This window comes from Macaca mulatta, chromosome 3 (genome assembly GCF_049350105.2).
Source record: "Macaca mulatta isolate MMU2019108-1 chromosome 3, T2T-MMU8v2.0, whole genome shotgun sequence".
NCBI lineage: Eukaryota > Metazoa > Chordata > Mammalia > Primates > Cercopithecidae > Macaca > Macaca mulatta.
Window position 1 is genome coordinate 17212379 of NC_133408.1, and position 25819 is coordinate 17238197.

The 25819-nt window shown below is 38.3% G+C and overlaps 1 protein-coding gene across 1 annotated transcript; it reads left to right on the forward strand.

Moving 5' to 3' along the window:
- Positions 1-5268: 5268 nt before the first annotated feature.
- On the forward strand, positions 5269-6906 carry KRTAP24-1 (keratin associated protein 24-1). The gene has a single exon (XM_001102274.5). The coding sequence runs from the start codon at positions 5287-5289 to the stop codon at positions 6043-6045; it is 759 nt and encodes a 252-aa protein (XP_001102274.4). The 5' UTR covers positions 5269-5286; the 3' UTR covers positions 6046-6906.
- Positions 6907-25819: the final 18913 nt, after the last annotated feature.

Here is a 25819-nt window from a genome sequence, read left to right on the forward strand (position 1 = left end):
TAACTATTCCACCATATTGATCATCTTCAATGGACTGGGCATACCACTACATGATCAATAATCTTCCAATGCACATATGAAAAGATACTATTATCCCGATTGTTACAGATAAGAAAATTCAAATAGGTTAAGAAACTTGCCCGAAGACCCACATAAGTTATATTTCAAAGACTTTTCTTTATCTTTCATACTATCTCTATTTTTATTCATTCAGGTTTTGACTAATCTAGAAGCCACTTGGAAGTTGTCAATTGCTTGGTGACCATAATCTTCAACTCTAGAATAACAAATCTAAACTTCAAATAAAACTATTTCCTCTCAGCCACAGCCCCTGCCCAGCTTTTCTCTCTAGGTGGACTAACTTTAATGGTGTGTACCCTTATGGGGTATGCCCTCTCTGGGATCCTTATTTCCCAGGTAAATGGTGGTAAATGCCTTCAACTTATTCAATTCCTCCAAATTTAATTTCTAAGATCAACATATAATTTATACACATCATAGCAAGCTACCTAGCCTAAAACAGGCTATTCTGGCATGATTTTTCCTTCTGTTTTTCCTTCCTTCCTTCCTTCCTTTCTTGCTTCCTTCCTTCCTTCCTTCCTTCCTCCCTTCCTCTCTCTCTCCTTCCATTTTTCCTCCCTCCCTCCTTCCTTCTTCTCTCTCTCCCTTCCTTCTTCCCTCCTTTCATCTCATCCTTTCTTGCTTCCTTCCTTCTTTCTTTTTTCTATCTTTCTTCTTGCTTTTGATGTACACATACAAAATGCAGCGGGTTTTAGATGAGATCCAATAATGACAATAAAAAATAATAATACTAACAAACATTATAGGCTGATGATAATGATAAAGGTTGACATCAAAACATCAGCTACACAAAACTGTATTTCCTATGCTGTGCTTGACCAACTCTCACACCTACCTATTGAATGAATACTACTATTAGTAGTATTTATTTAATTCAATAAATACAGCCACCTATGGAGCAAATACTACTATTAATTCTCACAGCTACCTATTTAATTCTCATAGCCACCTATGGAGCAAATACTACTATTAACTTTATTTTGAAGATGTGGAAATTAAGTTACAGAAGCATATGGTAGTTAAACTGAGCATCAGAAACAGGATTAGTATCCAGGGAATTTGAGCATTGAGCCTTTATTGCTAGCAATGCATATGCAGCTTCCAGGAACTAGCTAATGATATATGGCACTGAAGGATATGAGTTATACAAGAGGAGTCATTAGTAATCTGTTGTCAAGCAAGTCGTTTTTCTTAACTACACAAGGTAGAATTGTTCAATTTTAGCATTTACTTTTAGAGGACACAATGATTATTGTAGGATTATGTGTTTACAACATCAAAGTAAATTGTGAATAATATTTTTTTAGTTTAATTGGTGACTGGAATTCCCTAAAGTGGAGCTTTAGAAAATTAGAAAGAAAAGATTTAATTTGTATCTACTATGTCCATTGCACTTTTCTAGGTATTTTCATATTTATTATCTCATTGCATCTGCAGGAAAGTCCTGCAAAGTACATGCTATTAGCTCCAGTTTTATGTAAGAAGATACTGATGTACTGAGAGAGAACAATTTTCCAAAGGTACATGCTAATAAATACATTTAAATGGTAGTCAGCGAGAAAGTAATGCATAACTCATTAGGGCACAATCCTGACAGTTCCATTTAAAAATGTTTAACTTTTACTACAGCTGTATTTCATTACATATATACCATGTTTCCCTGAATGTAAACATGAAAATTCCTATCTTTCCACTCATTTGTGTTATCATTTTTAAATGCTTTACCTTCATTTTTTTGTCTCTTAAAAATTTTTATATTTCTCATCTGTTCTTCAGCTTTTTAAACCACTAATAATCTATTAAGCCAACAATGTAAATGCTGCATTACATTTACTGCAATATAAATGCTACTTGTAAACAGCAAGTAACCAACATTTTAGGTTACCAACGCTAAATTTAAGAATCTTTTTGACTCAATATTTGCAATTCAATTGTTATATAAGTATGGATTCACAAACATTTTGCTTTTTCAATCATAAGATCAGTTTTGCCTAATTTAACACCATTTTGGCAAGTGGAAAAATACATTATTGCATATATAGTAGCAAAAGGGAGTATAAAATTTTGTTTGACCTAAAAGACTAGGAAAGTGTCCTCTATTATTTTGTTTAAGGGCCATTTACTGGAAAATTTAGCTTTCTTTGATCTTCTGTTTACCCTAAAGGATTTTTAACCTTTGGATAAAACTGGGAAAGAGTTCCATAACTCTTTTTTAATGAGGAAAGGAATCTACTGGCTCATTAGATACAAGAAGTTTGTTGCTTATTCCAGACAGTATTGGTATCTCTCTGAATTATCTGATGGCTAGAAAGCTTATTCCTTACATCTTAAACTTTCCCTGAACACAGAGCACAAACTTCTCAAACTACGTAAGGACTATCTATTGTATTTTCCTATACTTTTCTGGCATAGTGTATTTATTTCCTGTGACAGCCGTAACAACTTACCACAAACTCAGTGGAAAGGCATAAACAAGAGTGCATTTGCTTACAGTTCTAGAGGCTAATAGTCCAAAATCTGCTTCACCAACCTAAAGCGAAGTTATCCACAGTGCTGATTCCTCCCGCAATCCCCAGGAAGAAATCCGTTCCCTACTTTTTTGGATTATAACGATTGCTGACATTCCTTAGCTTGTGGCCACATCATTCCAAACTCTGTTTCCATCCTCATATTGTCTGGAAATTACATCAGGCCCACCCAGATAATCCACTTCAAGATCCTTAATTTAGTCACACCTGCATAGTCCCTTTTTGCCATGTCACGTAGCATTCACAGATTTCCCAGTACGAGAAAGCGGGCCTCTTGGGTGGGTACATTATTTAGCCTTCCGCACACAACAAATACTAATAACAGGGAAATTAATGGAAGAAAACATTATTTTAGGAGTTAAGTGAAAACAGAGAACTGCATATGCCTCTCCAAAGCCTTCAGACCACAATGCCACTCAAGCGACAGTGGTGTTTATTTTCTATTCAAGCCTGCCATCGCTATGAAGCTGGTATTTGCTATATTTTGCTGTATTTCTGATGCAGTGTGCTCCATCTCTTTCAAAAGTTGAGATTAGGAGACAATTCTGCAGAAGTATCACGTACAGAAAATGATGGCGTGAATGGGATGGGGTGATGATTCCATAGGTGTGTGATATTCTGAGTAAGGAAGGAGATGAAACCTAAAAGCAAATGAGAGGAGGCGAGCTAGGGTTGCTTTCTGAAATCTCATTGTTTATATGTTTAGAATATTATCATACCGAAATCAATTTAAATATGTTGTAATGGCTCATGCTTTGAATATTGGTCATGCCATATGATGTTCCACATTATTTTTTTGACTTCCACCTGTGTGAATAAAATTAATTCAAAATACCTCACTATTTAATTTTAAGATGGAAGGGAAGAATGTGAGATTTACAGGTAATTGACTTAACTCATTCTGTGTTTGTTAATGGTGTTAGCCCTCAAACCTGCTTCAAGGATGCCTAAGAAAAAAAAAGACTAGAGGCAACAATGATACAATAGAGAAGCGTAGAAATAAAGCTTCATCAACCTCTGGCTTTTCTGTGTATCGCTGGAGCTCAGTAATGTAGCAGACAGTTGGCCATCAACTAACTGTCTATGTATCTTCTTTCCTATTTTGCCTGCCTCAGGACTAACATTTTCTGCACAAAATCCCAAGGCTCCCTAGAGCCAAACAATTTGCTGGAAATATGGTTTCATGATTGTGGCCTTTGTCACCTGAGAGAAACTGCAGAAGGCAGCAAAACATGTTTAATACAGAATTGCTTATTGTCAACTTACAGAATAAATATACTGAGAAAAGCACTGAGAAAATGGAGTTTTAAAAAAGAGAGTATCTGTAGGTTTAAATGGGTGTGCATTTGAAAAATCTAACTGAAAAGTAACCAAAAACAGTGAGAGAAATCTCATAGTTTGCTACAATGAGAGTTAATTTTTAAAACTATCCCTATAGCTGATCCTACCAGAAGTCTGTTCTATTCTCTGTCTGAATTCTTCACTGTTAATAAATGCATTGCTGTTTCCAATTCAATGGCGGCTGGAAATATAAATTATAATTTTATATTTTGAAGAACAAAATTTCAATTCTTCAGTTTAAATTAAAATCTTTAAAAAAAATTATTTAGCCTTCACCCTGAGTAGTAAAAAGTGCTATTTAATATATACAGTGCTCATAAGAACTACACAGTTTATTCAGATAAAACTTTTAAACAGTTATTTCCTTTTGTTGACATAAACTAAAAATAACTGCATTTTTCAACACAGGAGTAAAATAAAGTGTAGATGCAAAAGAAAGCAAATGAAGAATAAGATAACTTATTTGGGGAAAAATGGGAAAAATGTTTACATCTGACGACAATTGGGGTTTACAGCAGGCAATGGAACACGTGATTTGTAACCTTAGTCAATTAGGAAGGTATAATCTTGCAAAACTGGGTTTATTTGATAGCACACATTGCAGACACTCTTTAAGAAGGGATTTAACAGAAGTCTTGGTTGCTTAGCAACAAATGCCTCCTGGGAACAAGTTCATTTTTAGCCTGGTGTAGGTCACCAAGTGTCCCAAGTATTGCTGTGAGTCTTACCTGTGGACTTCTCCTAATACATTACATGAGAAGCTGTTACCAGTATATGGCCCTGCACAGGTAAGAGTCTAGTACATATTTGGAGAGACTGATTCTTGAAAGGTCAATGCCTGCTTTTGAAGAACCACGCTGAGACAGACAAACTACTTGGCTTATTTCAGAGCATATGATTAAGTCCGTCAGTGTTTTCCAATAGTTAACAGAGTGGAAAAATACAGGTTCCTTGCTTTAGTTGAGTCCTTGTGAACCTTTAAATAACCATGTTGCAGAAGCCCATAGACACATGAACTCTTGTTAACCTCTGATTGACAGATGAGAGTTTGCCTATTAACGTGAAAATCACTATTTGTTGAAGGTATGGTCTACAGATGATGAGTGATGGGTGATTGTCAAAGTGGTGAGTATGGATACTTTGAAGAATTAAAAGAAACTTATTTTTACACGTGTGAAAACATTAGCCTCTGTGGCTAACCAACACACTAATGAGATGTTGCTGTGTTTTCGCCCCAAGCAGAGAGAAGGAAGAGTCTGGAGAGGCTTCTGACAATCACCAGGGAAGGTATAAAACGTCTTTAGGTCACAGCCACACTGCACAGCAACCACTGAGCATGTATACAGGCTCCATGTCTACTCCAGGCTATCCTGGGGTCTGCACATCATATCGAACTCACTGTTATATCCCAGTGACTTCTTCTGTTACTCTTAGCTCCAATGATTTAAGCCCTGCCTGTGGACACTACTTACCCAGTAGCTACCAAGGAAATCTCTGGCTCCTGGATTACTGCCAAGAATCCTACGGTGAAGCACCAACCTGCGAATCTCCCAGCTGTGAGCCCAAGACCTGCAGCACCACTGGTTGTGACCCATCAAACTCCTCTGTGCCCTGCAACTCCCCATCAGCAGGCCAAGTCTTCAGTGTCTGTGAAACTACCAACATCAAACCCAGCCCCAGCTGCAGCCCATGCACTCAGACCAACGGGTATGTATGCAATTGCCACACACCCACTCAAAGCGCATCCAAAGCCTGCCAAACCCTCTACAATGGTTCCAACTGCTTTGGACAGCTTAACTGCTCATCCAAGAGTTTCCAAACTCCAAACCACTGCAGATTGAGTACTTTGGGGTATAAAAGCTACCAAAATCCTTGCTTCATACCCAGCTACGTCTCACCATTATGTTATACTTCCAACAGCTGGCAACCCCAAAACTATTTAATGAGCAATTATCACTATACGAGCTACAGGCCTACGAGCTGCCGACCACTGAGCTATTTATCTAGAAGCTTCAGGTCTCTGAGCTGTATACCCAGTACCTTTCCACCTCTGAGGTATTTATGCAGTGGTAGCAGACCTCTGAAATGCTTTTGACCAACTTACAGAATTTATAAGCAACTGGAAATTGCCCAGTGGGGAAGATTCTACTAAGTAGTAGAATGTCTAATTTTCTGCTGAATCTCTTTATTCGGCCTAAGAATCTCGTTACATTAAGTTCAAATATAGCTCCCAGGCTTATTAACCACAGCCAGTATCACCTGCTAGCTTTTCTTTTTTTCTGTTGTTCTGTTATTGCTCTTTGTACTAAAAGCTGACCCTGAAGGTAACATCGTTATTTCGGAGATTTATCACAATGGACTTACCAAAGAGACTCCATTTGAAGTACAGCCATCACCAGCTTTCTTACTTTGGCTGTCACTGTTCCTTGTCTGACAGTGTGATTATCACCTACCTTTCCTGATGAAATGGGACCTCCATGGTTTGACTGCAGATTCCAGCATGCAAGTTCGTTCGGATGGCTTTGCTTTTCATTAATATTTTTGTCAACTACCTAACTAGCACGTTGCTAATAAGCTGAGAGATAACAGTATCTTGAGCATAATAAGTTGAACTATTTCATCCTTTTCTTATTGACTGATTGTAAGAACAGGCAACTAGCAGTGGTGACTAGAGCTCAAAAAGAGAAGCCTTCAGCAAATCTTCTCTTCCAGAGAAGCCATAAAACAAGATTCACTGGTACTCAGCTTTTGTTCTCCATGCCTAAGAAAAAGCCTCAGAATTAGCTAAAGCATGAAGATTGTTTGTTGAAAGCAGAACAAATACTGTTAGAGACTCTTTACAATTACGTTTAATCTATGTTCAGGATTCTCCTATTATCCTGCCTTGCTGATTTATTGCATTATGACTCTGGAATATGTCCTCGTTCTTAGTTAATAAACAAATTTCTGACTGGAAGTAATGGCTTTCCTTATGCTTTATTTCACATTTACTAAAATTTCATCCATGTTCTGGGCAATATACATAGCGTTGTCAAAATGCTGCTTTCCTGCCATTTAGTTTAGAGTCTAAATTTAAAATACAAAAAAGGGGCCGGACGTGGTGGCTCATGCCTGTAATCCAAGCACTTCGGGAGGCCAAGGGCAGGGGTGTATCACCTAAGATCAGGAGTTCGAGACCAACCTTACCAACATGGTGAAACCCCGTCTCTACTAAACGCACACACACACAAAAAAAATTGGCCTGGCGTGGTGGTATATGCCTGTAATCCCAGCTACTTGGGAAGTTGAGGCGGTAGAATCTCTTGAACCCAGGAGGCGGAGGTTGCAATGAGTCGAGATTGTGCCACTGCACTACAGCCTGAGTTACAAGAGTGAAACTCAGTCTCAAAAAAAAAAAAAAAAAAGTACAATATGGAATCATAAGCTTCTGACTTGTTTTGTTCTGTTTTAAACATATTATGGTTATCTCAACTAGAATGTCTACAATAATATTGATATACAGAAATTTGGAAACATTTATAAAACAAATCAATTTAATAAAGAGTACATAGAGTATTAAATATATATGTTTCTCAGCACAGTATGTGTATTCATTGGTTTTGTAGATAAGGTTTCAGCAGTTAAATTAATATTGAACCTCCTAGAAGTGATTTAACCTCTATAAGTTATTATCCAAAAAATAAAAATAAAATCATCTATCTGAGTGGTGAAAACAACATGATAAACATCCCAAGCATTTTTGTAAATAAAAAACAAATCATGTTTAAAGAAAAATAAAATGATCCCCAGAGATGGGTGTAACCGAAGTCTGGAAAGATGGGGAAGAATCTCCAATATCAAGAGTCAATGTCCAAAATTAAAACTCATGAAGCATATAAATAGAGCTAATATATCACTCATTCCTTCAGTAGGAATATGTGTGTACAAAGGGCTTTAGAAGAAATATTAATGCACTGTTTCTGCTTGAACATGTCTGAGAATAATCAAGTCACTCCTTTGTGAGTTCGTTCAATTTTCAGAGAATTCTATTTGCTGAAAATTTCTTCTTCATGTTGAGAAAAATACTGTATAGTTGCCTTTAGCAATGATCTATTGACCATATAGGACCACTTCAATTCCTTTAACCTAGAATAGGTGTTCAAGTATTTGGAAATAATTACCATGTATCCCAAATGAGCATTCAGTTGTCCAAACTAAACATACATTTTTTTTTCTCTTTACAAAAGTTAATGGTAAACCTATTCTTTGAGACACTGAGTAGGACTCTTTGGAGATATCAAGATCTATAGATCCTGTTCTCAAGAGCTATTCAGAAGAGTAATATACTGAAACAAACATAATACTGTCTTGACTATTTTAAGTACAATGTAAAAACTTCAAGGGAAGAAAAGAAAGTTACTTTTTTTTTTTTTTTTTTTTTGCAAGACTCTCTGGCAGGCAAGAAGATTGCTCCTAACCTGAAGAACAAGAGAACACTCAGGGGAAGAAATGGCATGGAAGTGACATCTGAATGGTAAGGTAACTAGGGTATGAGTACTCAATGGAAAAAAGGGTGTGAGGTGACAGGCAAATTTGAAAAGAGGTGTAGTTAAATTTAAGTAGAGAAAAAAAGTCTAAAATAAAAAAGAGAAAATATAAGACATTACCTTAAAGAGCTTGGATAACAAAGATTTTTTTCAAGTAAGTACAAACAAACAAACAATAATTGTAAAATAAAAGATTAGCAAATATGGCTACATCAAAATGAAAAGCTCCTGGTCATATGAGATATATCACGAAGAAATTAAAAATAAAGCAAGAGTATGTATAGGGATGGGGGATGATAATGCCCACCGGAACACCATATACTTTCCACTCAATGTTTCTGTAAATATTAAGCCTACAAAAATAGTCTATTAATGAGAAAATCAAGCTAGCAACAAAGCATAGGGGAAAAAAGCCAGATTTAGAGATAATGTATACAATATGTACCATAAAATTACTATCCAAAATATTCAAGAACTCCTACAAATTAAAAGACTATCCTGACCAACATGGTGAAATCCCATCTCTACTAAAAATATAAAACTTAGCTGGGCGTGGCGGTGCATGCCTGTAGTCCCAGCTACTCAGGAGACTGAGGCAAGAGAATCGCTTGAACCCGGGAGGCGGAGGGTGTAGTGAGCTGAGATCGCGCCACTGCACTCCATCCTGGTGACAGAGTGAATCTCAAAAAAAAAAAAAGAAAGAAAAAAAGAGAACAAATGAGTCAATAGAAAATAAGCAAAGTATATAAGCAATTACTAACAAAAAATGATTTAATAAAAATATTAAAAAGTGTTCAACCTCAGTAATAGGTTGAACAATACACCAGAATATTATTTTTCATCATCCATTTGGCAAACTTTTTTAAAGTTAGTCATATGGCAACTTAAAAATATATTCACATACTGCAGATGGAAATGGAATTTGACAGAGCCACTATATATGTGAATATTTAAAATACCCACACTTTATGACAAGGTAAATTCACTTCTCAAAGTCCCTTCTACCTAAACATTCTTTCAAGTTCTACAATATTCACATCAGCACCACCTGGACACTGAAATATTGAGAACAATGAAAAAGTCCATCAATTGGAGACTATAAATTATAATATAGTCATATGAATAAATATTTTACAACAGATAAAAAGGTGGCATAGATCCATATAAATTAATATGACAAAAATTATAAAATTAACAAATTAGATCTATAAAACTACGTAGAGTGGCATATTTTATGTTTAACCACTTGCAAATAAACAAACATTTCTTTATGTAATATACATTTGTATATTATAGTATATATGTGTGTGTACATATATAGAGAGAATAAATAGCTTTACAAAAACACATCTACGTAAAAATTGTTAGCTTTGGAGAAGTTTTGGAAATGAGGATTGGAGATTTTTTTTTTTTAAATATACTTTAAGTTCTGGGGTACATGTGCAGAACATGCAGGTTTGTTACATAACCATATACATGCCATGGTGGTTTGCTGCACCCATCAACCCATCACCTACATTAGGTATTTCTCCTAATGCTATCCCTCCCCTACCCCCCAACTCCCCAACAGGCCCCAGTGTGTGGTATTCCCCTCTCTGTGTCCTTGTGTTCTCATTGTTCAACTCCCACTTATGAATGAGAACATGAGGTGTTTGATTTTCTGTTCTTGTGTTAGTTTGCTGAGAATGATGGTTTCCAGCTTCATCCATGTCTCTGCAAAAGACACAAACTCATCCTTTCTTATGGCTGCATAGTATTCCATGGTGTATATGTGCTACATTTTCTTTATCCAGTCTATCATTGCTAGACATTTGGGTTGGTTCCAAGTCTTTGCTATTGTGAATAGTGCCACAATAAACATAGGTGTGCATGTGTCTTTATAGTAGAATGATTTATAACCCTTGGGGTGTATACCCGGTAATTGGATTACTGGGTCAAATGGTATTTCTAGTTCTAGAATCTTAAAGTGATTTTTAGATTTAACAATTATGTTTTGATGAGCAATTAATTTTTAAAATTTAGAAAAATAGAAGTACTGAGAAATAAAGTTGGTCCCATTCTAGGAATTGCTAGAGTCAAAAACATTCTCCAAACTACTTTAATAAAAATGTTGAATAACAAAATGAAATAGGCATCAGTCCTGTACAGCACATAGACTCCTAGAAAGCCATAGAATGTGAGGTTTCGTATGTGTCTGTCTGATTCAATTTTAGTTAAATTTTATTTAGACAAAGAATATCCTTAGTAAACAACACACTAAGTCCATAGCTCCAGTGACAAGAAATCAGCCACGCTGTTTTACATATGTTTAAAAATACACAACTTAAACTTCTTTTCCCGTAAATTTCACTGCATAGTTGACCTAAATTTTCCACCTCCTAAATAAAAGATAACCACCTAATTTTCATTTGTTTTGTAAGAAACAAACCCTGATTATAAACTGAAGTATCACTTTTCACAGCTGTAAAAATTTTACAAGTCCAAATATGAGCTATAAGGAGCTGTAAGCATCCAGGTGTTTCTTAGGCATACCCCCCTCACTTTTATAGACAACAGAGAAAGAAGTGCAAGAAAACGAAATAAATGGGTACCTTCTGTCCCAAATGTATGAATCAAACAAAACCCTACCCTAGAATTTATTTAATGCACAATCTACTTAACCATGAAAATCTGTTTTAATGTATATGCAAGACAGTTTATGTTTAGATGACTAACAATTTACTGTATAACATAGTTTAAAGAGTTGATAAAGCTACTATATTTGGCATGCTATGAAAAGCATTAATGTATAGCATAATTTTCATGTTTATTTCTGCCTGCTATGTTGAAACTGTATTACTGACCACTATCTTTCTGAACCCTTCTTTCATAGAATATATTTTCTGATTGGTATATTGAGTCTACATATTTTCTAAGCCAAGGAAACTTCTTTGTTCCATTTAGTTTTTTTTTTTTTTTTTTAGACAGACTCTTGCTCTGTTGCCCAGGCTGGAGTGCGGTGGCATGATCTTGGCTCACTGCAACCTCCACCTCCCAGGTTCAAGTGATTCTCCTGCTTCAGCCTCTCAAGTAGCTGGGAGTACAGGCACACACAACCAGGCCTGGCTAATTTTTATAGCTTTAGTAGAGACGGGGTTTTGCCATTTTGACCAGGCTGGTCTCAAACTACTGACCTCAAGTGATCGCCTGCCTCGGCCTCCCAAGCTGCTGGGATTACAGGCCTGAGCCACCGCACCCTGCTTCCATTGAGTTTCTTAATTTTTTTCTTTTTCTTTGAGTTCATCACAAGGTGCCTAACAAATTTCTCATCATACAGTTAGTGTGCTACATGTGATTCACTAAAGGAAAATAGTTTCCACCTACCAGGAGGCCCTTAATGAGCAGAGGTCTCACATGACAGTTCAATTAACCATACGGCCACTCCCAGCATTATGAGACAATATTCCAAGATCATGGAACTCTATCCATAACTCCCAGTACTGTACTGTCCACGTTAAAATTTCCACTTATATCAGTGCTAGCTGGACTCATGGTTTCTAGATGACTGCAGAATTGGAATCAGAAGCAAACTGAATTCTTGATCAGATGTGCATAGGTGTTGTCTCAGAGCTGATCTAACAAAATGTTTCCTGTCTTCAACTACTCATTATGCCCATGGTGCTTGTTTTTTTTTTGGTCTGTGAGTTTAATCTGATTGACAGGACTCAGCGAGTCCCCAAGCTGTGTATCTACAGTCAGGTCACTGACAAATCAGAAGAGCATTTAAAGCTCAGCTCTCACCTTTGTTTTCTGTGTCTTACAGTTTGGAATCCAGGAAACTCTAGATGATGCAGCTGTTCACTGCCTCAAACTCTAGGGTCTCACATATTTAAAGGAAAAATTATTCAAAAGTAGAAAGTAATTTTCTTATTTTTTTAAATCAAAAATATACTATTCCCAAATTTAAATTCAGATTCTGCTATTTAATGCAAAGAATTATGTTAAAGTTTCTTTATCTAAAGAATAAATATTCTCAATCCGGAATGGTTTCATTCAAAATAGAAAAAATAAAGATTTTAAGTCCAGAATTCTGTCTTTCAGGAAACAACTATGATAATGACGATTATTATTGTCACAGTTATGACTTTTTAAGGTGAATCATTTTTTACCTAGAATGAAGGCACTGGGGACGTATTACTGCAGAGGCTAGTCTTTTTCATCAATTTGCAGCTTTACTCAGTAATCTCTCATAGGTAGGAGTCGTTTCTGAGCTCTTTCCTGTCAGATTGGGGAAGACATCGGATTTCTACTTTGTACTACAATAGCTGGTTGTAATATAAATCTCGAGTAATTTTGAGAAATATTTGGTGGCTGACAGACTCAAAGAAAAATACCAGGATACCAAGTGCTTCTTTCTTCATCTATTGTGTATGGCACCTTAATTCACATTTCATGAGCAGAGCAGAGTGACTCATTGACCTTGAGTTGCAATCCTGACTATTCTACTTAAGTTGTATAGCATAAACCACCATTTAATGCTCTGGATTTTTATAGAGTGATGGACTTTCTGAGAATTAAATAAAGGAGAGTGTAAGATGCTCTGACAGTGCCTGGGACTAGTGCTCAACAAATGACAAATGACAGTATTTTTTGTTATATTATAAAAGTGAAGAGGCCCTAAAATTCACCAACTCTACAGCCTTTTTTTTCTATAGAGGATGTGATTGAGAACCACAATCCAAGGTTTTAGAGCTAGTTGTTAGGAAGCTAGAGCCTGAATCTAAATTATTTTTGTTGTAGTAGTGTAGGGTACTAAAAGGGCTTTTTTCTCACTACTGTTTCCTATGAGGAATGACTTTCCCCTAAATATTCTTCTGACCTCTCTCTAACCCTTTATTCACTCAGCCTCTGGAGAGGTGAAGACACCTTTATGATTGATATATACAGGAAGAATAACTGGCCATGTGCCTTTTATCCCTGACCCTCCCCATCTTGGGAATCCTTTTTTTTTTTTTTTTCATGTGCAGATTGCCCACAGGCTGTCCAGTCCCAATACTTTTCCCATCTTAGGGAACTTCTCCTGGACCCATGCTACCCTGATATGGGTAACTCTGTCTGATTCTAGGGTTTAGTGTTGGCAAAGCCATTTGTTTTAACACATCTAATTCTACTGTCAAAAAGAAAGGTGACATATGTGTTCTCTGCCTGCAACTTTTTGCCATTTCAGAGTGTTCAGAACCCAGTTAGTAACAAAGAGTGGTTTCTCCGGACCCAAAACAGTGCTTCCTAAAATAGGTCACACTACCTATCATTTAAGGGAAGATTGTCTAGCAGTAAGTAACTAGTAAATAACTAAATTAATGAAGATTTGTATTGTGAGGGTACAACCAGTCTGCATTTATTTGAAAAGGAGTTCATGGTGTAAAGTAAATCAGATGACATCACTCCCTCCCATTAGGGCTTTCTTCTATTGTTACCACACTTAGGAAGCAAATTGAACTTGAAATGGAAGACATTTATTTCATAGAATGCAGACATACCCTTATTTTACTTATTTTTTTAGTGTAATGTTATGAGGAGAAGCAATAGATGATGAAACGAAAAGTATATAAGGAGAGTAAAAATATTTTGGGCCCAATGAAAGTATTACAATCTTCCTACATCTCAGCATTGGTACTCCAACATCAGATTGTGCCATCTACACTCCATTTGATGCCTTAAGTTAGGAAACTAAAGGAAAGATGCCAGGAACAATTTGTGCCCAGCATATGTAATCTTTATTTTTTATTTTTTTAGAGCAGGATCTTGCTCTGTCTCCCAGGCTGGAGTGCAGTGTCACAATCATAGCTCACTGTAGCTTCAAACTCTTCGGGTTCAACAATCCTGCAGCCTCAGCCCCCTGGGTAGCTGTGACCACAGGTGTGCACCACCACAATTGGCTTATTTTTGTTATTATTATTATGCAGAGAAGGGGTCTACTTTGAAGAGCTGATCTGCAACTTCGGCCTCAATTAATCCCACCACATTGACCCCCTAAAGCAGGTATTACAGGTGTGAGCCACTGTGCCTGGCCGTAGGTAGCCTATCCCTCTGGGAAAGAACATTTGCCTGAAGTACTGAATTACATAAATTTTCATTCCACAATACATAGAGCAAGATGGCATGTGAGAATGTCTCACATGGAGGCAATATCTACAAATTAAAATATTTAAGAACTGGTTCCAAACAGAACTAAAATTTGGGGGAGGAACCTTATAAAATTTAGAATTTGTACTCCTGATCTTGCCTGAATTTGAGGGAAATAGTCTAGAATAGGAATAAACAAATAAGTAAATTTTCAAAGAAAAAGGTATGACTTTAGTCAAGAGTGCTCTTAATTTCCGGCTTGGAACACACAGCATGGACCACCACCATCAACAAGAAGAGAGAAGGAGATGGGGTGGAGATAAAGAGGAATGGGAAAAGGAAGAGAAGGGAAAGCCTGTAAAAGGAAAGGAAGGGGCAGGGAAGAGGTTTGTTAAGCATTTTCCAGCAACTCCCCTTCCTGGCCCCATATGAGAATCATTGACTTGAAAACACATAACCTTGGCATCCCAGTAAACTAGAAAGACCCTCAAACTGGAGATGAATTAATCTCATACTGCCCCAGGCCTCCTCACCATGGCAGGTCACATCTGACTCTGAATTCCATCTCTTATAAACTCATTAATGTGGATGATGACTAAAGTTTGAATTTCTACTAAAGCTAATGGGTTCTTTGAAGATTTTCTTGGAACCAGATAAAGGCAATAACTATCCTAACTTGATGAATAATTGTGAATAGGTATGTGAGCTTATATATGTGTGTGAATACACATATATGTCTTTTCATCATGATTCTTAAACTTGTTGTGTATATATCCAGAAGTCATAGTTCTACTATTTTTGAAAATACGTATTTACCGCTCTTTTTCTGTTTTAATTATCTGTTTAAGACATGGGCATAATTATCATAATAAAGAATATTATCTCCATAACTTAGAAGACTGTTGATAAAGAAGAGAGAACTTAGCCAGCATATATTTTCCTTTTTTTCTTGTCTCTCTTGAAAGATAGGTAATAGAGATTGTACGCATAACAGTGCAATCCAGCCTGAGGCATAGAACATCTACAGTTCTCTTTGCTTTTAGATTTAAAAAACCATAGTAGTGTTATAAAATATTAATAGAAACATAATATAAAAACACAAGTATTCCAGGGACCTGGTATGACAGCTCTATCTGATCAAAATAGTTGCAGTGGTTTTCAGGGAACATTTCTCTGCTCATTCCAGAGAATGCATGAACTCATTAGTCTAGAAAGTATCTAACCAACCTGAATGTGAAGGCACAGTGAAGGTGTTCTCAACCACAGCTATTCCATGGCAGAGAAACTATTATACACAGCTCTTGGAAGAGCTGGTCATGTTGGCTTTAGCCTGTAATCTCAGCTACTAGGGAGGCTGAGATGGGAGGATGGCTTCAGGCCAGGAGTTGAAGACCAGCCTGGGCAAAGTAGTAAGACTTCACCTCTAAAAAAAAAAGAAAAGAAAAGAATATAAAAATTAGCTGGGCATGAATATGTCTACAGTCCCAGTTATTGGGAAAGCTGAGATGGGAGGATCACTTGAGTCCAGGAGTTCGAGGCTGCAGTGAGCTACAATTGCACCCCTCTGCACTCCAGCCTGGGCAACAGAGCAAGACCCTGTCTCTAAAAATAAAAACTTTTAAAATATTCTGGGAGACATATTTCTAGGAAGCACACACAGAAACAATAATTTTCGGTGATGATGGTTTAACCAAACACAAAACCAGGCCCAAATCCTTCTCTAATCTAAATTAGAGCACAATGTTATTCTTCTGATTCCAGTGTAGGCTCACGTTCTATGCTGATCAAGAGCATAAGGAGACCTCAACTCCAGAGTCCCAAGCCCTGAAGTTCTGTTGTTTTCAGTGATTGCAAAACATCATTCCATGCTGTCAACATCTGTTGACCCAGTTACGAAACTTTACTCCATACATGAAACTTGGTGCATATTTATCTCCATGTAAATACCTTTAGAAATGACTATGCAACATATTCTAAAATAAACTGTTAAAGGCAAAGGGTTTTCATGATCACTACCAAGTAGGGTTGAGGATATCATTGAACAAGGTTGTTAGAAACATCGTGTTGATTTTAGAAGTCTGTGTCCTATCACAGGGATGCCTATATATTTTGCTATGCTGAGACAGAACATGGGACCAAGAAAGCAATTTCAGGGATCATTTAAGTCTTTAAAATATAAAACCAATGAATTTTTGCAAATGAACAGTCCTTCAACTTTTCTACATCAAATCTGAAGGCCATTTGGATAGTTGCCTGGTGGTCTGTGGGATCACACACATATTTGTGGGAAGTGGAGATGATGCCTATCACTGCAGCTGAGTCAGGCAGATGACTGGAGACAAGAGACAGGGCACAGAGTCGCACAAGGAGACTGGGCTTGGGAATAGGAGGTTATTCTCTAGTTCTGATATTGCCATATTTTGTCTCTGGACCTCAGATTCCCTACCAGAAAAAAAGAGGAGGTTGAATTTAATGAACACTTACACCTCTAAAATATGATGATTCTGTCATTCTAGATATAAACTGTTATTTTTATTGTTGTTGTTGTTTTGTTTTTACACAGAGTTTTGCTCTTGTCGTCTAGGCTGGAGTGCAATGATACAATCTTGGGTCACCGCAACCTCCGCCTCCTGGGTTCAAGTGATTCTCCTGCCTCCGCCTCCCGAGTAGCTGGGATTACAGGCGTGTGCCACCATGCCCAGCTAATTTTGTATTTTTAGTAGAGACGGGGTTTCTCCATGTTGGTCAGGCTGGTCTTGAACTCCTGACCTCAGGTGATCCACCCGCCTCAGTCTCCCAAAGTGTTGGGATTACAGGCATGAGTCACCACACCTGGCCCCAACCTCTGTTAAATTTTTTTATGGTGTTTAACTATGCCTTCCTTCCTCATGTTCCTTTCCCAGAGTGTGTATCAGAATCCATCCAAGCCCAGGAATGTCTTTTAAAGATACAGGCGTATTTTCATTACACGTCACAAATAAGCCATTAACTCAATAGAGATGCATTTAGTTTTGTTACACCTTAATTACTGAATTGCCAAGAGCTACCAATGGAAGCTTTATACCTAACTTACATGTTTCCTTAAGACACTGTGTTTGGGCTAGTGCTAATTTACGTTTCAAAAGAAGAAAAAACAGAAGCGCCATAGGAGACCGGAATTTCCTCCATGAGTTAATTTTCGGAAGAGACGCTGCAAAGTGCAGTCATTTTAACTCAGAGACTCCACCCTTCTTGTAAAACACATGTACCTAAGTGTACTAGTAAAATCTGCCTGGGCCTCGGGCCAGATCATTAAAGCTTTCAGTAGACACTGGGCCCATGTCTGATGGAACTGATTTCACAACTAAAGACACTAAATATCATAATCAGGTAATAATAAGGTTCACCTTAACCTTGACCATTTAAACTCTACAATTATTAACCTTTTAAAAGAGTAACATAGTAAAAAGTCTGACACATTTTTGCAAACAACATGTTAACTCCAGTTTGGTTGGGCTGGAATCTGACTACTTTCAACAGCTGGTGAGAAAGCTTATCAAGTCATATACCCCTTCCTGATATGAAGATCCAGCAACAACATGTGTTTATTTCTACAGCCGTAAAATAAAAGGCAAATGCAAACAAAGAAAGGAGAGGCACGCTGATAGGTGAGATCATCATATTTAGAAACTCAAGGAGTGCTGAAGATCAAAAGTAGATTATAGCCGGGCACCAGAATATAACCTGATCAGGGAGAGATGGCGGGCAGAGGAAGACTCCATGAATGGATTATCATTAGAAACTACAGTCTTTTACAGGCTAAGAAAAAGCAATGAGGAGAATGTTTACTTAGTTTTTCAAACTGCTGAGTGAGTTTTATTATAGTTGCTAAATCAGTCTGAAGAATGGAATTTCAACATAAGGCAAGAACACGTAGTTCTGTTTCCTTTGCCCCGTACCCCCAAACACCCGTTTTCTTTGTCTCTTTCTCTCTCATTATTCCTGTCTGGAGGCAACTTTAGTTGTAAAATAATGTATCTGAGAAACAATTTTAAAGAATGCATACATAATTTAAGCTTATTTCTCAGAAACCAGTTCATATTGCTGGCTTTTGACCCTTGCCCTAATTGCAAAGATACTATGCAATAAGTATGATGGTCAAGGGTTTTTGTTTGGGAACTTTCTTCTTTAACATTTTACTTCTAGAAGTGCTGCTGAGCACCAGTCTGTTCACATGACCACTGATTTGATGAGTGGATGATGCTGATGTGTTCTAGAACTGACTTGGATATTGAATGTTATGTATTAGCTGTGGACCCAGAATGGTTGGAGAAAGACCATTTGGGATTTTAACTTTTCCTAAATGTATATAGTATGCCTAGCATTGGGCAACTGCTCAGAGTCCATGCAGGAAAACAGAAACCAGGGCAATTTAATATAGAGAATTGGTTAGACAAGTATTAGAAATGCCAAGATGATGGGGATAGTGATTGCAGGAAGCAGCCTCACCCGTGGGATCCAGGACAAAGGCAAGAAGTCAGGGTTGCTAGAATCCAGTAAGCTCTAGATGAGTGAGACTCTGACCTCTGAAGAGAGACGCAATTCAGATAGCGGAACAGGGGGATGCTGTGGAACTGTGAGCCAGACCTCTATGAAGGAGGCACTGCTGTTGGGGTGTGCTGATTTCTCTGGTGGGAATTCAATGGGACTAGTTCTTCAAATCAGAAGGTGGGAGGGGGAGACTGGAACCTACTGCCATTGCCAGGGTGACCTTAACAGATACAGAAAGGCAAAGAAGGAACAGTTCCTTTTTCCTCCTGCCTGACGGTTACTCTCTAGTGCCTCCTGTTGACAGAACATAACAAGTAAAGTTTAAAACAGACCATAGCGGCCGGGCGCGGTGGCTCAAGCCTGTAATCCCAGCACTTTGGGAGGCCGAGACGGGCGGATCACGAGGTCAGGAGATCGAGACCATCCTGCCTGACACGGTGAAACCCTGTCTCTACTAAAAAAAATACAAAAACTTAGCCGGGCGAGGTGGCGGGCGCCTGTAGTCCCAGCTACTCGGGAGGCTGAGGCAGGAGAATGGCGTAAACCCGGGAGGCGGAGCTTGCAGTGAGCTGAGATCCGGCCAGTGCACTCCAGCCTGGGCGACAGAGCGAGACTCGGTCTCAAAAAAAAAAAAACAGACCATAGCTTCGTAACCATCACAGACCAACTTTGCTCTTCTGAGCTAACTCTAAGAGTTTATGCTATATATTTGCCATTTTAGACTACAGCTATAAAAATCATAAGTGCATTTAATATGTAGTTGACCAGAAGACTGTTTTTTTTTCTTAAAGAAGAAAATATTTTAGGTTTTTGCTATAATTATACCTCAAAGGTCCATGGTATGAGTCACCATCCTATACCTACGCGAGCAAAGAAACTCTTGGGTGAGTTTTAGAATAGGTACACATGGTAATGAATCTCTTTCTAGTGAATTATAATATCATTTCAGTATAAAAGATGCCTATTTCAAAAGCAAGACTGGCCCATTATTAAAAGTAAACTAGGTCGGGCACAGTAGTTCATGCCTGTAATCCCAGCATTTTGGGAGGCTGAGGCGGGTGGATCACCTAAGGTCAGAAGTTTGACACCAGCCTGGCCAATATGATGAAACCCCGACTCTACTAAAAATACAAAAAATTAGCCGGGTGTGGTGGCGTGCGCCTGTAATCTCAGCTACTCGGGAGGCTGACACAGGAGAATCGCTTGAACCCAGGAGGCAAAGGTTGCAGTGAGCCAAGATCACACCACTGCACTCCAGCTCGGGCAACAAGAACAAAACTCCACCTCAAAAAACAAAACAAAACGAACAAACAAAAAAAGCAAACCAATACACAAATAAAATATAAATAGCAAATCAGAATTACATGACCTAAAATTAGATAGTACAGCCTTCATATCTTCCAAACCACTCTTGCGTGTTTCCATAGGGCCTTAGACTTTTGCTGCTTAACAATTGATCTGAATTTTTGTGTTAAGTTTAATGGCGATCCCAAAAGTAACACTCCTTTCCCTCAGCAATTTTTGAACCAAATGAAAAATAGAACAAAATAGTCAGCAAATAAGAGTGAACTGCTGTTTTTACTACTGAAATTACTTCTCACAGAGATAGGTGCCTCTATCTAAAGGTAAGAGTTGTTCTGATATTAATTCCAGAATTAAATAGATTGATCTGTTGCTATGGCCTGGATATTTATGTTCTCTCCAAAATTCATATGTTGAAATCCTAACCCCTAACTTGATGGTATTAGGAGATGGAGCATTTAGGAGATGATAATTAGGTCATGAGGGAGAAGCCATCTATGAATGGGATTAATGCTCTTATAAAACAATCAGAGAGAACTGCCTTGCCTCTTCCACCATGTAAAGATACGGAGAAGTTGTCAGTCTTCAACCAGGAAGCTGGCCCTCATCAGATACTGGGTCTGCCAGTGCCTTGAGATTGTTTTCCAGACTCCAGAACTATAAGAAATACACTTCTGTTATTGATAACCCACTCAATTTATGGTACTTCTGTTACAGCAGCCCAAATGGGCTAAGACATTCACCTAGAGACAGACAGTGCTAGACCACTGGAGGCCTCATCATTCTTAGGAGAGAAGTAGAGCAGAATAGAAGCTACCTGATAGGAAGGAAAGGAGGTGCTGATTAAGCAATGCCTGATTCCACATCCAAGCCCACTGATCAGACCAGAAAACCTCCCTCTACCTTCCTAATGGACAGAGGGAGGTCAGAAACTTTTTCCTAGTGGTGCTCCCACAACATGGATGTGAACACCTAGAGCTGAGACTTGGAGGTGGGGGAGTCATTCTCCACATTCTCTAACTGCACTGGTAATAAATGCCAGGGAAATAGTCAAGATATCTGTCTTGCCATCAAATCGTCAATGCTTAGATTATTGTCTGTCAATTAATAATCCCTTAATAGTCATTTGTTGAACAGGTTGAGTAGATCGATTCTTACTTTTATGAAAATGTATGTTTAGAAAACTTAAATTCAAATTCTGGTTTCGATACTAACTAGCAGTGTTACTTTGGGCAAGTAATTTAACATCTCTAGACCTCAATCACTTGTCTGTCATATGGTGTGATAGGCCTTTATCTAAAATTAATACTGGGATGCATTCCAATTTCACAGTTCTGTTACTCGTCTTCACATTATGGTTTGGATAATCCATGGCTGGTTTTGTAATCACAAAGTCTGTATCATAACCAAATGCTAAAATAAATATGTTTGGTAGGTAGCCAGAAACGTACGGGCTGATTCCACATATAGGGTTTTCCTTCATTTTGTATTCTCTTGGTATTTTATTTTTCATGAGAATAGTACCAGAGGTTAGAAAAGAGGACTTATTATCCTGCATCCTGCCTTCTGGGTGCCTTCTTTGACCTCTAGCATGAGCATTAAGTCCAGTGTAGTATATTGGTACATCCATCAAATAATCAACATGAAATACTGTAAGTGAGTGTAATTGCTAAAGAAGTGGTTATAGGAGGCAGTGATGAGCTATTTCTGATGAGCAGAAATAGCATTTTAAAAGATAGAGAGAAAACGTCTGAGCTTTCCCCAAACCTTGTATTTCTGTGTGGAAACTTAAGGAAGCCATATTAACCCTCAGATACTCAGGTTTTACCATCATATAGTAGGAGGCTAGAGTACCTCTCTGTATTCTTTCACTTCCAACTTTCAACAATTCAGACTAATGCACTGAAGAATTCAGTGTATTTTTATGGGTAAAATTTGTCCCCAGGTGTGGCAGACTGCCACGGTTACTACTTGAGACTGTCACTACGGCAGTTACTGCTGTTACTACTTGAGACCGTCATTACGAGACTGAATGAAGGGGGACTAACCTAGAAATGAAAACTTAAGACAAAATAAACTGTTTTAAAGGCAGGGGCCAGGAGAAGAAGAAAAGGGCTCCCTGCTCCTAGTGAGCAAAGGCAGCCGTCCTGAGCTTCTACAGCCCTTCCTATTTATTGGGTAGAAAGAGCAGGGAGGGGCCGGGTGCGGTGGCTCATGCCTGTAATCCAAGCACTTCGGGAGGCCGAGGTGGGCGGATCACGAAGTCAGGAGATCGAGACCATCCTGCCTAACACGGTGAAACCCCATCTCTGCTAAAAATGCAAAAAATTACCCGGGCGTGGTGGCGGGCGCCTGTAGTCCCAGCTACTCAGGAGGCTGAGGCAGGAGAATGGCGTGAACCCGGGAGGCGGAGCTTGCAGTGAGCAGAGATGGCGCCCCTGCACTCCAGCCTGGGCGACAGAGCGAGACTCCGTCTCAAAAAAAAAAAAAAAAAAAAAAAAGGCAGAGAGGAGGCAGTAACAATTGGTCAGCTGCTTAATTGATCACAGACTCACATTATTACTAACAGACTTCAGATGTGCCTAATCACAAGAAACACTTGTGCCTGGGTCGTGACTGCCCCCAGCATTCCTTCTGGGCGGCAGACACTGTCAGTTTGCCAACATCCTGCTTTCATGAGAAACAGTTTGCTGTTTACTCATAGAGCCTCCAGTGGTATACCGAGTCGATCATGACCCTCATTCCTTCAGCCTTCGACACCCAGGAATACACATTTTAAAACCTGAGATTTTGGTTTTCCTCATCTAGTAGGTAGACAAAAATAAAAGACTGAAAGCACCACTATTGTTAAATATTTCTGGGAGTTAAATTTATTTTTTTATTTTAATTTTTAATTTTTGTAGCTACATAGTAGGTGTATATATTTATGGGATACATGAAATGTTTTGATACGGTCATGTAATTCATAATAACCACATCATGGAGAATAGGATATCCATCCCCTTACACACAATCTTATTATACTCTTTTAGTTATTTTTAAATATACGATTAAATTATTATTGACTATTGTCACCTGTTTTGCTATCAAATAGTAGGTCTTATTCATGCTTCCTAACTACAGCTATTACTAACAATAATGGGAGTTAAATTTATAGAGTCAATTTAGAGGTTAATTTGACATCCGTTGCTAAAATTGAGAATATGTAAACCTTGTGGGTCAGCTCTCCCACATCTAGGAGCAGTATAAAGTAGTAAAGCATAAAGTCTCAGGCAGAAGCTCCTGAGTTTGAACTGTAGGTCTACAAGCATGTGGCCTGGGATGCTACTTTTAGCGTCTCCATGTCAGTTTCCTCGTCTGTAAAACAGGGATTGCAATAAAACGCCATCAAGTGATGGTAAGGGCTAAATAAGATAATACATATGTTTTAAAGAGCTTAGAAATATACCAGGAATAATGTAGCTACTTAGTGAATGGTAGCTATTACCCTAACTGCTGTTATTACGGGTTGAGTATCCCTCATTCAAAGTGCTTGGGACCAAAGGCATTCTGGATTTCAGATTTGTTCGGATCGTGGAATATTTGCGTTATAACAGTTCAGCATCCCAAATTTGAAAGTCCCAAATCCAAAATGTTCCAAGGAGCATTTCCTTCTAATGTTATGTCAGTGCTGAAAAAGTTTTGGGATAGGTGTAGCAAACCACCATGGCACACGTTTACCTATGTAACGAACCTGCACATTCTGCACATGTATCCCAGGACCTAAAATAAAATAAAAAATTTTTTAAAAGTTTTGGATTTTGAAACATTTTGAATTTTGGATTTTCAGATTAGGGATACTCAATCTGTATTATTATTATTATAGATAACGGTATGAACCTATTCACAGAATACGTGTTTAAGGATTTTCATTTAACAAAACTTTTACTGAAAATACAAAAAATAATCAGCTAAATTACTACCAGTAATGGAATGTAAGGTAGGAAGGTAACAGAAGATGAATAGTTAATACGTGATACTAACGATCTCAAACCCAGCCATGGGGACATAACTGGAAACAGAAAGAAATGGAGATGCCACTGAGAAATTTATGGAGGAGTTTTAGGAACACTTGGAGAATAAGAAGGTGATTCTCAGCATGTGTAGAAAAATGACAACTTGGAGCAAAAGGTTTGGTGCCAAAAATAGGGAGAGAGAAAGGTCAGGGACGTTGATTTATTTTTGCATTGCTTTTATTGCTAAATGTTCTGAAAGGATCATTTCCTGCCCCATGACAAAAAAATGCTCCATCAGCACCAGCCCAGGGTCTCCATGGAAATCACAATGGAAGGTGGATCAATCAAATTCAACAAGAGAAGGACTTGTCATTGCAAGTCTCAGTTGATTGTGGGAAGAGGTCACATTTTGTGGAGGGCTTTAGAGACAGAGTCTTTAAAAAAATTCTTGTTACATTTTCAAATTATGAATTGAAATTCTACCACCATCATTATAAAATATTAAACCTCATTTTAATATGAAATAGTAAAATGCTGCCCAGCTCAACATTGGCGATGTTCTCTCTGTGGGCACCATGCCTGAGGGTATGATCATATGCTGCTTGGAGGAGAAGCCTAGAGACCATGGCAAGCTGACCCAGGCATCAGGGAACTGTGCCAGGGTTATCTCCCACAACCCTGAGACCAAGAAGACCCGTATAAAGCTTCCCTCTGGCTCCAAGAAGGTTACCTCCTCAGCCAACAGAGCTGTGGTTGGTGTGGTGGCTGGAGGTGGCCAAATTGACAAACCCATCTTGAAGGCTGGCCGGGCACACCACAAATATAAGGCAAAGAGGCCACAAGTATGGGGTGGGGTGTGAACATGAACCCTGTGGAGCATCATTTTGGAGGTGGCAGCCACCAGCACATTGGCAAGCCCTCCACCATCCGCAGAGATGCCTCTACTGGCCAAAGTGAGTCTCATTGCTGCCCACCAGACTGGATAGTCTGGGGAACCAAGATCAGGCAGCAGAAAGAGAACTAGTGCTGAGGGGCTCCATAAAGTTTGTCCTTATGCCATCAAAAGAGAGAGAGAGAAGAAAGAAGCTGTGAATCATGTTAATCAGTGCTAAATCATGAAAAACTGTCTTGTATTTTTTTTTCTGAGGAGAAACCTGCAATCTAAGATTGAATTTGTACATGTATTTACATTTCCATCCCCTTGTCTTTACTAAGTGCCTACAGTAGGCATAGCAAGCAGCATACAACGTATCTTACCATAGAGCGGATAATGTCTACATTGACATATCTGATTCAATATCTGACATCTAAAAGTATGGCCTATATCTTGACTACCCTAAACTTTCATTGTGGATATTAGATGAGATCTCTGTGATCTATTAATTTCTTTTTGTTTTTTGAGATGGAGTTT

Bases quoted from the DNA above. Each gene is read 5' to 3' on its own strand.
- KRTAP24-1 (XM_001102274.5), top strand. From the start codon at position 5,287: ATGTATACAGGCTCCATGTCTACTCCAGGCTATCCTGGGGTCTGCACA.